The sequence below is a fragment of the Anomaloglossus baeobatrachus genome, chromosome 5 (assembly GCF_048569485.1).
Source record: "Anomaloglossus baeobatrachus isolate aAnoBae1 chromosome 5, aAnoBae1.hap1, whole genome shotgun sequence".
NCBI lineage: Eukaryota > Metazoa > Chordata > Amphibia > Anura > Aromobatidae > Anomaloglossus > Anomaloglossus baeobatrachus.
In genome coordinates, this window is record NC_134357.1 from 118,429,748 (window position 1) to 118,443,031 (window position 13,284).

General features: G+C 40.2%; 1 protein-coding gene across 7 annotated transcripts in view; it reads right to left on the reverse strand.

Annotated features, from left to right (window-relative positions):
* The window catches only part of SORBS1 (sorbin and SH3 domain containing 1), a 583,014-nt gene that overhangs the window by 47,231 nt on the left and 522,499 nt on the right, over window positions 1–13,284 (reverse strand). For all 7 annotated transcript variants that reach the window (XM_075348809.1, XM_075348810.1, XM_075348812.1 and 4 more), the window contains 2 exons: window positions 11,295–11,332; window positions 600–769 (listed from right to left, as the gene is read on the reverse strand). In XM_075348809.1, coding sequence (XP_075204924.1) covers window positions 600–769; window positions 11,295–11,332 — 208 coding nt within the window. The remainder of the gene's footprint in view (window positions 1–599; window positions 770–11,294; window positions 11,333–13,284) is intronic.

The window sequence follows — 13,284 nt, forward strand, 5'->3', positions numbered from 1 at the left end:
ATCATAGGGCCCAGAAAACCTATTCTAATCTGGGTAAATATACGAAGCCTGAATCCATGGCACATATTACATTATGTCTTCTAGTCAATCCTGCCTATAGTTCCACAGCTTAAGAGGTGAGTCAAGAAAAAGGGGTATGGATTTAAGATTTACACAATGTTTTGCGCCAATTACGGTGTATTTGGTTGAGAAAGTGGGGCAAAATTTATCATGCCATGTGAGCTATGGAAAATTTAAAATTTGGTGGTGTTGGAACCATTTTTTGCTGACTGACATGCATGTTAGGTCACTATTAATAAATGATTGCTAATAATTCCTAAGACGCCTATGAATTTCTCTTTTCCATAGGGTGTGGATGGTAAGCTGCACCTATTTGACATATACATAATTACTAAACATGCCCCGGAGATATTCTTAGTGCAGTGCACCAATGTCTGTTTGTTTTTAAAAGTGAGCCATGTAGAGAAACACATAGTCACAGTGACCTATGAAATCATCTCCTATTATAGTGTAAGTCACATTCATATATACGTAACAGCACTCTGCTACATCCAAACCTAAACCAGATCGGGTCACAGAAGTCTTTCTGGTTCACATACCTTTAATGGAGGCAGAGCTGGAGGGGCGTCTGTTCATGCCGCTCAGTCCCTGGAATGGAATATCTCCTCCTTCTAAAACATTTTTGTAGATCTGCCTTTCATTCTCAGACAGTGGAGGCTCCGGAGAAGTCTCTTTGGCGCGGTTGAAGTCGTAGCTAGGTGTATATGAACTGCATAAAGACACAAAACAAGTACACACAGTAAGACAGACCTGTTTCCGGGCTATTTCAACAGTGAAGAGACTTTTGGCAAATCCTATTTTCCAGTTCATTAGTGTTTGTATAATCGGTTTCATAATCTTGAAGGAATGCAAATGTTTGCAAGCAGTGAAAATATCGTTGCTGTCTCTTCAGGTCTATTGAATCAACAGCACACATTTTGCTTAATGATTGAGTTCTTGCTAAATTAGAAATTTCAAGGCCACATTTCTAAAGAAATGTATTACTATTTAAAATAAAAAAATAAAAAAAACAACAAACTAATGCACAACTTTTACCTTTTGGTGAACCTACAATAATAAGTTTAGAAATGTATCTAAAGTGATTCCCTAACATACTTCAAAAATTGCAATTGACACCTCCAAGAATAGAAGCAATCCAATCGGGTGTGCAAAGGCCGTCAAAAGGGCCATGTAGACAAGGGGCATCAGAAGATAAAAGTGAATTGCATAAAATACTGTAGATTAGTGAATGGTCTTTCTTATCCAGGTTTTACAATTACTGGTAGTTTGGTACAAGATGATATATTTATTTTTTTATTATATACACATTTGATCCTATTATTTCCCCCCAGGTAAGTGGCACCACATACGTCTAACAGGCAGGACTGTATTTGCCACTAGGAACTGGAAATCTAGTACCTAGGGTGGCTCTTTACATGTGGCACTGCCCACCACAAAAGCAGTTGCACACATCTTTTCTTCCACCACCCATCTGTTCCCATCACACTTGGTTTTAAGACAGCTTCATTACAAAGAGGGAAGGGAGAGGATGGGAAGTCAAATTGTAATGGCATAGGCTGCAGTGCAGATAGGCGGAAGCTGCTGCTCCATCCCCTTTGTAAGTAGTAAGTGCTATCACTAGTGATGAGAGAGCACTACCATGCTCGGGTTCTCGGTACTCGTAAAGAAGTCTAATACTTGGATGGGGTCAACTTAAGTACTGAGTATAGTGGAAGTTAATTGGAAACTTGAGCATTTTTGAGGAACATTTCCCGGAAAACTGCTTGAATCCTCCATTTACTTCCATTAAACATGGGTGTGTGAGTCATGCCCATCGAAGCATTAACTGCTCGTTACTTGTACCGAGCACCAGAGCATGGTAGTGCTCTCTCATGACTAGCTACCACCCGTCACTTCAGCTTCCTCAGTGGTATTGTTAGAGGTGCGGGCTGAGAATGTATTTATTAGCCAATGCTGCTTAAGTCCCACCCAATCCAATCACTGCTTCTACCCTTGGTTGTCAGAACTCTACCCCAGCACAACTATAGACATGGTGTCAGGTGCATTGATTTTTCTGAGGGTAGTGTCAGAACAGGTTTCAGTTATGCACTGTACAACAGTCCTCACTAATTTCCCAGTCCACAAATGTCAATCATCTATAGTTTGCACCTTTCTTGACTAGAGATGAGCGGACACGAACTTTAAAGTTCGGTCGGAGTTCATCCCAAGCAGACTTTACAAAATAAAAAAGAAATCAGTGTTCAAGTTTGGAGTTCGGGTGCTTTACACATGCTGACCACTTGAACGAGCATTGCTGTGCTCAGGTAGACTTGGTGCTCAGCCCTGCACAAGCCGCTTGCAGTGTTTGAACGGCTCTCACTGGGGGTAAGATCAGTGTTCACAGATATAGTGTGTACAAAAAATGGCTGGCTGTATGTGGGCAAAGACCAGAACTGCCTAATCAGTGACTTCCACTGAGGTTTGGGTCAAGTTTGGGTTCAGAACAGAACTTTATCTAAAGTCCGGCTGAACCCACAGAACCCGAACTTGCACGGGTCCACTCATCTTTGTTCTTGACAACTCTATGTCTAAAATAAAGTCTGGAGCAAAACACTGGGATTAAGGAAGTCCGGATTGAATGAAAAGTGGATCCAGCAGGATGTAGAATAAGTGATTATTTTATTGTTAAAAAGTTACTCAAATTAAACCCCCCCAAAAAGCATAAAATAAGAGGTAAAGAGTCTATGCCATATGTTTAAACACTGGTTTGGAGTCTTCATTAGGCATAAAGTTGCCTAATCAGTTTTCTGATGAAGAACCTGTTCCCTGTGTTGAAGCACGTTGCATGGGCTCTTTACTGGAGACGAGGGAATCGGGCAAAGTTCGAATTAGCCTGTTTGAGCTATACTTTACCATATTATGTACTGATAAACGGGAAAAAAACTTAGTGCATTGAAAAAGTTAAAAAAAAATTAATTCCATCATCGTTTGTATTTTTCTTTTCACAGCGTTCATTGTACATTAAAAATTACCTGTAAGATCACGATGCACAACAATACCAAATTTCAATTTTTTTTTATATAATTGGTGGAAAAAAAACCCTATTTTATGGGACTTGTAATGTTTTTAATTTTTCATCGATAGAGCTGTATGGGGGTTTGTTGTTTGCGTGGCTTTTTTTTATTAGACTATTTTGCGGTATATAAGACATTTTTATTGCTTTTAATTCCATTTTTTAAGGAAGTTTGTTGAAAAAGCACAATTCTGATGTTTAAATTTAAATTTTAATTTATTGTTTATATTTAAATAAATGAAAATGTCCTCAAAGATGGAGAAGTTTAACCCCTTTAACACTGCTTGGAAACATATATACGGTAGTTGTAGCTGCTGACAACTATCACTGGGAGACGCTGCAGTCTGTCACAGGCAGCAGCTACATTAATTCATTTTCCAATGCTGATTTAGAATGATTTGCTATTCTTCACAAGAGCTAAAATTCCAAAGACAATTATTGTCCTAGTTCAGCAAATCAATCTGTGTTTCTTCGCTGTATTCCACATTTTAAATAGGTCATGTATATAACTGCATTGCAATTGGATACTTTAATGAGGTTTAATTCCAATGTGGTATTATTTTCTAAAAATCTAATTAGGATTGAACATTTCCCATTTCACTATAACAAAATAGTGCCCCAGATGCATAAATCAGTACGGAGAACATATTCTAATACGCAGCCAATCTCTTGACGCTGTGCTGTGTTTACAGGGCTGTCGTAACTGGTTTTAGAGAAAAAAAAAAAAGAGAAAACAAACCTCTTCTCCTTTTCAGAGTATTTGTTGTTTGTTTGTTTTTTTTTTTTCAATTGAAAGCACCGCTCCAGCATTTTTTTTATTGCACCTCTGGTTTGGTGCTTTACATGCAGGTCCCCTGCCCCCTGTCAGATACTCACCTTCCAGCAGCTTCACCTTGTATCACCGCCGCTCTGTAGATCTCCTATGATTTGGGACCTCCCGGCAGCTCTAGTGTTTCATGAAGTGCATCGAAGGTCACAACGCCATACAAGTCTATGAGAGGCTCGTACTGGCTCTAGTAGAGTTACAGTGAGACCTTGTGATGCAATGTCTGACAGATGAAAAGTCAGAAGTTACTCTCACCAGATGGCACTGCGGCGTTGGTAAACTGCTAGGTGAGTATATGGCAGCGGGTTTAGATTGAAAGGACCAGTGCTGAAAAAAAACCCCAAACCACTGGAGTGGTGCTTTAAAAAGGTTATCCACTACTTTTACATTGATGGAGTATCCTTAGGATTGGCCATTAGTGTCTGATCGTCCAGAGTCCGACACCTGGCATCCCACCGATCAACTGTTCTCGGTCACAGTGGCAGCAGTAGGCAGCCGGAAATTCACAGTTATGGAACTGCCCCATCTACTGATTGCGGCCACAGCTGAGCACTGCACATCCACCTCCTGTTGATCTGAATGGGTGTCGGTTGTGCAATACCCCTCCACGGCCGCTATCAGTTGATGGGACAGCTCCGGAATAGGGAATTTCCAGCTGCCTGCTGTCGGCACCTAAGACAGCAGCTGATCGTCGAGAATGCCAGGTGTCAGAACCCAACCGATAAGACACTGATGATCTATACTAAGAAAAGGCCATAAGGCCGGGGCCACACGGGGCACTAGTGCGATGCTTGCATGACGCTCGCATGACACTCGGCTCGCGCTGGCAGTACAGGAGGAGCAGAGTGTCATGCTAGTATACCTGCGTCTGAGGTCCGACTGTGCGAGCGGACTACAGGCTGGCTCTGAGGAGGGGCGGGCCAACGCTGCGGAGGGGAGGGAGGGATCTCCCTCTCTCCTCCGTAGCCGGCTATTGCGATTCTCGCTCTGCACGCGCGGTACACCGATGTACTGTGCGTGCAGTGCGATTTTTCTCTCGCCCCATTCACTTGAATGGGTGCGAGAGAAAGGAGTCTCGCATTACAATCGCAGCATGTTGTGATTGTTTTCTCGGTCCGATTAGGGCTGAGAAAATAATTGCTCATGTGCGCTGACACACAGGCTAATATTGGTCCGAGTGGAATGGGATGTTTTATCGCACTCCACTCGCACCGATTTTCTCACCGTGTGGCTTAGGCTGGCATCACACGCTACGATATATCGGGCGATATGTCGTCGGGGTCACAGATTCCGTGACGCACATCCGGGCATCGCTAGAGATATCGTAGCGTGTGACAGCTACGAGCGACTGTTAATGAGCAGAAATACTCACCTTATCGTTGCTCGTTGACACGTCGCTCATTTTCAAAATGTCGTTCCTCCTTCAGCGCGCCGGTTGTTTATAGTTCCCGTGGCAGCACACATCGCTCCGTGTGACACCTCGGGAACGACCAACACAGCTTACCAGCGTCCCGCCGGCAATGCGGAAGGAAGGAGGTGGGCGGGATGTTACGTCCCGCTCCTCTCCGCCCCTCCGCTTCTATTGGGTGGCCGCTGTGTGATGTCGCTGTGACACCGAACGTCCCTCCCCTTTCAGGAAGAGGATGTTTGCCGCCCACAGCGAGGTCGTTTGGGAGGCAAGTACGTGTGAGAGGGGTAAACTACTTTGTGCGCCACGGGCAACAAATTGCCCGTGATACACAAACGACGGGGGCGGGTGCAATCGCTCATGCGATCGCATGATATATCGTCCCGTGTGACGCCGGCCTTAGGCCTAACTGTAAAAGTAGTGGACTACCGCTTTAAACATAAAGCATATTGGCTTGCACAATTAACACTCTGCATACTTCTAGTAATTGGCACAATTAATGTGTGAGCTCTGGCAGTCTAAACAGAGAACCATGTAGCACAGTTATTGGGAATGTGTCATCAAAAAATGTCCTACTTAAATAACATTTTTGTGTTTATTTTTTCTGCTATTTCAGCAATGTTTCATTTCCAAACTCCTAATCTTTATAATAAAATAAAAGATTTGAAATCTGGCAATTTGCACACTGGAGGATATTTTAGACTAACTTTTTGTTTTTAAAAAATCCACTTGATTACGGTAACTACAATCCACAGACTCTGACCTTAACTTTTGTATTGGAGCATCTAATGAGCATGTGCAAAGGTGATCGTGAAGAGAAAGAGGACTGTGATATCACTGATGCCCTGGTGCACGCTGCATTTTTTGGTGCAGTTTTGGGTGCAGAAAAAAGACGCAGCATGTTAATTGTTGGTGTTTGTTTTCCTGCGTTTTGGATCCCCTCCAACCATGGATTTCACTAAAAGAAAAGCCACATGCATTTTTGGTGCATCTTTCTGCCACAAGGTGTAGTTTTTGATGCAGAGAATTTCTGCAACCAAAAACTCAGCGTGTGCACATACCCCTACTGCGATTGGTGGATTCTGTGTTTGGGGCATGGCTTGTATTTAGAGACCAGTACTAGTATATTTAATGACATTGTCTGCGGTTTTCCATACTTTTTGCTTTTAACAATTCTGTAGTAATAGTTTACAAATTTTCTTCATTTTGTCCAAGTGATTTAGGGCTGCCAAACCCACACACATTCCAGAGCTGGCAGATATATTACAGATTAGTAACACTTTGAAGACTGTAGCACTTAAAACATGTACACACCTCACACAGCAGCACAACAGACATCACCTGACATTACCCCACTTACGGTTTACCATACACTGCTCTATACAGTAAACCACAGCTACGGAGGTCAAGAACACACACACACACACACTTAAATATACTCACACATACACATATGCATATATACACACACACACACAAACATATATATATACACACACACACAAACATATATATATATATATACACACACACACACAAATATACATACACATACAAATATACACAAGCAAATAAACAGACACACATATACACACACGTAGATATCTATATCCATATTTAATAAATATATATATATATATATTATATATATATATATATATATATATATATATATATATATATATATATATATATATATATATATATATACATACACATACACACACACACACACATACATACATACATACATACATACATACACATACACGGCTCCTTCTCTGTTTATGGGCATTTTTTTACTGCATTCCTGTAAAGCAGTCACCCTTGTAAATTGCCAAACCTTCTCCATGGGGGGTATAAACAGTCATGACATTTAATGAAACAAATGGAATGCAGCTAACTCACACAAACTGAAATAAAAAAAAAATCTTGATGGTCTTTGGCTTTAAAGGGAATCATCAGAAAATAACCTATTTTTTTAAATTGGCTTGTTGTGTTATATGTAGTTTGTTTTTTTTACTGTGTTTTTCATATCACGATCTGTTTTGACAAAATTTTCAATATTGCAATGTCCACATCGGCCACTGGAGCATTTTCAGCATTACTCCTTCCATCCCAGGCAGGATTACAGAGACAAGTAGCACTGCTATACACAGCTGAGAACACAGGATCCACCATTCACAATAGGTGATGTCACTCACAGATCCTGCATCCTTACTGACCTGTGTACACGCTCATTAGATGCTTCAGTAAAAAGAATAAGGCCTGAATCAGTCTATTGCTGCTAATATATATGTTGATTCAGAAAATCCTCAGGAAGCTAGGGACTAAAAAGGACCGGGCAATTTTTCGCTTTTGTTTTTTCCTCCACTTATTCCAAGAGACATACATTTTTTATTTTTCCATTGATGTAACCGTGCGTGGGTTTGTTTTTTTGTGGGATGAGCTGTACTTTTGAATGCCACAATCCATGTTATCATATGATGTAATGGAAGGTGTGAAAAAATTCCAAAATGTGGAAAAATTCTGCAATTGTTTTTATATTTTTTTATATGCAGTGGGTTTTTTTTACTGTAAGCTTGACCTTGCAATACAATTCTCCAAGTCAGTATAATTATGCAGATATCAATCATGCATAGTTTTTGTTTTAAGTTGTGAAAAAAAAAATTGTAAAAAGACCCAATATGTTTGGTTGTGTCAAGATGGTCCAAGAGCCGGAATGTTCTCTATATTCAGGCCTGTTTTTTGCGCACTCAGACGATATTTTTATTGATATAATTTTGAGGTATATGTGATGTTTTGATTGCCTGTTATTACATTTTTTTCTGTTATTGCAATAGGCGAAAAAAACTCAACTTTAGTGTTATTATTTAATTTCTCTTGTTACATTGTTTACCTAGCGGATGAATTTATTTGATTTTTTATAGATTGGACTTTTATGAATGCAGCAATATGAAATAAGGTTTTTTTTAATTCTTAATTTTGTATGCGGTAAAAGGGGGAGGGGCGATTTGAACTTGTATATATTTTTATAATTTTTTTTCTACTTTTCACTGTATTTAATAGTACCCCTAGGGGACTTGAACCTGCAATACCACAGCATTGCTGTATATACCAGAAAGCACAGTCTCTTAGGAACAAAGGCCACAGGCTTGTTTTCAGAAGAGTACTGAGATGATAGACACAGGGGGTCTTAAGCAGACCGCTCACAGTCATGATAGCCCATGAGCGTCTTGCAATTGTGTCGAGGGCAGCCGATGAGGGTTAGGAGAGCCTACTACCAGCTGACTTTAAATGCCGCTGACAGGGATAGGCAGTGTCTTTTATCAGGTTATCAGTTGCAGGCGGAGCGACGCTCCACACACAGCAATTAGAGGCATGTGAGAGCTGAATAATTCAATCATCATCTGCCAGCAAAATCATCATCTGCCAGCAAAGATGCGGGCTTGGCATGTGAGCCGCATCAAAGGCAGAGAGACACGACTTATGACAGACATAGCACGTCATAAGTCATTAAGTGGCTAGTACAGATTGTGCCATGAAAAAAAAACAAACAAAACAGCTGTCTCTCCAGACTCCCTCATATAAGTGAGCACTCAGCTAGACGGAGTGTTTATGTGTTTTCAAAGGAGAGAGGAGAAAGCCATTGCCAGTCTCTTCTGGCAGCTGCTCATCTCCCCTGAAAAAAAATAATATTTTGGGGTAGAGTTGAAAGGCTGAGGTACACACCAGATGGTTGGGCATTTCCACAGAAATCACACTGGTCAGCCGATTATATTATCTGATATGTTTGTTGGTCTTTAGTGTGCGAATTTAGATGGACGAGCAGTAAAATAATCTATTGCTTGTTCCTCGATTCGAGCTGATCAGAAGCTTGCAGGAGCTCGATGCGAGTAAGGAGCATAATGTAAAGGCAATGATTGGCCTGTTCAGGTCTCCATCCACATACAGCCAGAACATTTCTGGCAAGAGGGAGGGAGTTGTTTTTTTTTGGTCACACTACGTCAGAGAACGTTGTTTTATCTCCCAGGTGAGCCATTCAGAGACTGTGAATGGCTCCTCCTGGGGTGCCTGCACACATCATGCAGTGAAGCAAGCCTGAGCATTGATGTCATTGTTTCATGCACGAAATATCAGAGCACCCGCGATACTTGGCCAAGCTCCACGAGTATCCGGGCACCCCAATGCTTGATTGAGTAATGAGCAGTGCGGAGCATGCTTGCTCAACAGTAATTATAAGCCAACATGGGAGCATTGAGTGGTGTGAAAGTTGATGACCTCTGTACAACACTGCCATACATGTTGGCACATGAGGTTTAGGAAAATAAAACAAATTCAAACCTCCATGCCTTTACTGTCAGCAAATATCGGCCATCTGTGCCGGCAATGCCATAGGCATAATCTTTCCTGCTTTCACTATTTTTATGTGCGGGCCCAAGGTAGAAGGATGTCTTGCTGCTTTTTAGATGACCCTGGCTAAAAGTGAAATGGTGCATCAGAGGTAGAAATAAGAAAAAACAAGAATGAATGGAACATCTGTCAAAGGGCTGCCACACTACAACACGAGAGGGTGCTATTTGAGGTTCTTTTGTTGCTTAATGGGGGTAGCAGTGATCTACAGGCAGCACAAAGCCAAAATTTAACCAAAAGTAACATTTGCCTGGAGGATAGGCCATGTTGTGGCCCATACTTTATTTTCAGGTTCCTCACCAAAAACACATTGTTTAACAAAGACAAATATATATTTGTATGGAAAAGTTTGGAGAAATTGCCATAAGCTTGCTCACCTGCCAGCTATGGTTTATATGTAGACGGCATTAGTTTGGGTACAATGGTGGAGCATTAGTTGATGTTGTACAAAAAAAAAAAAAATACTAGAAGTAGAAAATTAAATTGTTGCATATACGAGTGTAGTTTCACCACAGAGGAATTTATTTTTTATGAAGCTTCCATAAAGCTTCCCTACAATCCTGAAAGGAAAGGGTTAATAAGAACAGAAATCTACCCTGAAGTGCTGTATGCAAATCCTAAAGAGATTTTCTGCATAACTTAAGTCGTTAACAGAATAATTTACAGATCACTCAGTACACCCCCACCCGATCGTGGTGACTGAAATCTCACAAAAGTCTGTGGAGGATTTAATATACTGTATATAGTGAGATCATCTAAGCAGCTTCAACGTATCCTCGAAGAAGACTTTCCAGGCCATCACTCACAGAAGCACCTCTATAAAGCCTTTGATGCACGGATATGTAAGAGACTCGAATGATGAAGCTCCATTATTTTTAACCCTAGAATGCATACCTGGGGCCTCGCAGGCCTGCTAGGTCACTTGTTTTCTATGGTTGATTTCTATGGTTGCGCGTTCTAGGGTTAAGAGTTTAGATAATTTAGTCATTTTCCTTGCTGTCCTGATATAGCAGGGTATTAGTAAATAAGCACAACTCAATGGAAAATCTTCATTTGGTAACTTTGTTTCCAGTAGGGCTGAGGGTAAACCTACGGCGGCACCAATGTGAGCTACTGGATCCATGGGTGATGCCATGGTTAGCATAATTTGGTATCAGGGCATGTTGCTCACTTTTTCTTGCCCTATACAAAAAAATAATTCTGATTTTGTAACTCATTAGTACTAGCTGACTTGTTGGGATGGGCGATGGTAGAAATAATGAGGACATTTCCATTGAGAATTGTAATATCAGCATCAAATTAGAAATTCTATCACATAAATCCATTGCCTGGGACAGAAACTAACTAAAGAGGACGAAAGGGATTTTAATAATGAAAATGTAGGCTAGGCACTAAACACACATGACCTATTTAACTGATAGAAACATTATAACGTCTGAGAGGCGTTCATTTAGGGAAAAATTTGTGCATAATTTGGCTACAAATGAGATCGGCAACAACAGGAAACATTAATGTGAGAAATGATTGCAACTTACTAGGATGGAAGGTCGTCCGGGCGGCTCACAGCTGCATTCTGTAAGAGTCCAAGAAAAGTGTTCGTTCAGATGGGGAAATCGCAGATAATATCCTTTAGTATCCTCTGCATTTTGCCATTGTACCTCCATGAATGTATGAAAAGTTTAGCCACCGCAGTGTGCGCTCATGTCTACAGACAGCCAGCATTCAGGGCAGGAAGCTTTACAATGACTAGTTGCTTTTATGTCTGTAAATGAGTCACTGCCTACAAAGCCAGCGCAGGCAGATAAGCAGCTGGTATAAGAATAGCAGGCCTGGAATTGTTTTCACACAGTTTTTCCTTTAAGAGGTGCAATCCCACATCAGAGTAAAACTCATCAAGAGAGACTGCAAGTGTAAAAAAAAAAGAAACCCTCGGCAATGGAAATTATGGAGTGATGTCACAGAGTCGTTTTATTTTCTAACCAAATGTCTTTTGCTTCCAGGATTTTATGTGTAATACAAAATTGTGGAATAAATAAAAATCTAGAACATAAATGTACATGGTGATTTTGGTAAACCCTACTGAAAATGAAGATACTCTATGTATTAAAACTTCACTCTTATCTGGTTTTCATTGTACTTAAAGGGGTTTTCCAGGCAAAAAAAAAATTACAAAATTTGACTATAAACACAAAGTTATAGAACTCGCTAATCTCGTTCTATTGACCTGGGTGCCCCCATTGTCTCTAAACAGGACCTTCCTGGGTACTGGCCACAGGATTTCACCTTTGTTGTGTAAAGGGGGCTAGCCATTTGATTGTTTTCATAGTTAAGCCAGCCCCCTTGTTGGTTGGCTTAGATACTGAAAAGATAAGTTATCCAGTCCCCTTCATACACGGCTCTGGAGATGCGGTCCCGTGTTGAACACCAAATTAGAACCAAAATGGCCAATACCTGGATTAAAGTGGTACCTGACAATGGGGGCACCTGCCTTAATAGAACTAAATTAGTAATTTATACAAGTTACTATTTTTATTTGCCTGTAAAACTCCTGTATCACCAATAGTCTACTCCCCACCATGTCAAAATTACAGAAACCCAGAATAATTGAAATGGGGAGATATGTTGTTGGACTTCTACTCCTAAGTGGAAAAAAAAAAAGATTTTCTTATCCTAATAAAATGTTATAGGGAAATTCAGGCACCTTTGTTAAGAAAAAACAAAACAGACAACTAAAAAAACAAAAAACACAACAGTTTAAAAGAATCACGAGCGAGATACTATTGGTTTTGTACATATGAGGTTCACTAGATAGTTATAACATATGTGGAAATACAAAGTCCTTTAGTAAAATGCCTGTATAGTACTAAATTTCTCTCATTTACTTCCCATATGAAAATTTAACAGGTACTAAATTTATCTTATTTACTTCTCATATGCAAATGTAACATTTGCATTTCAGGGGTATTTGTACATATTTAGAAACAATCTGTTGTTTTGATATTTCTACATGTACAATTAAAAACTATAATGTATAGTGAGAAAAGAAGTCTTTTTAGAATTCAGTATTCGCAAGGGAACTCTTAAAGTACCCAAAGATGAATAACTAATAATCCTTACAAAATGCTTAAGAAATTGTTAAGCAAGGTATCGAGATGAAGCTCCTCGTCTTGATTAGATGCTTACGTTTTCTAATACTGGGATTTAAAAGTGCTTTGCTTGATAAACCACTTACTAAACATCAAAGTGGATACCTTATTAGACAGCTTAGGTCCAAGCAGCAATATGAGGAATAAAATCTTGATTGGATAGTCCAAACTACTCTTTGAAGATCAGTGCTTCTAGTTTTTGCTAAATCTAGCTGGGTAACACTCAATGTGGGCAAAGAGTAAGACTTGCAGATTATTAACTTCTAAGGGTGGGAGGGACCCATACTGTGAGCCCCCCCCCCAAAAAAAAAAAATCACCCTTGCGTAGGTAATAGTTCTTAGTTGTGTTCCTAAAAGATGTATGGTATACCAGTGTCCT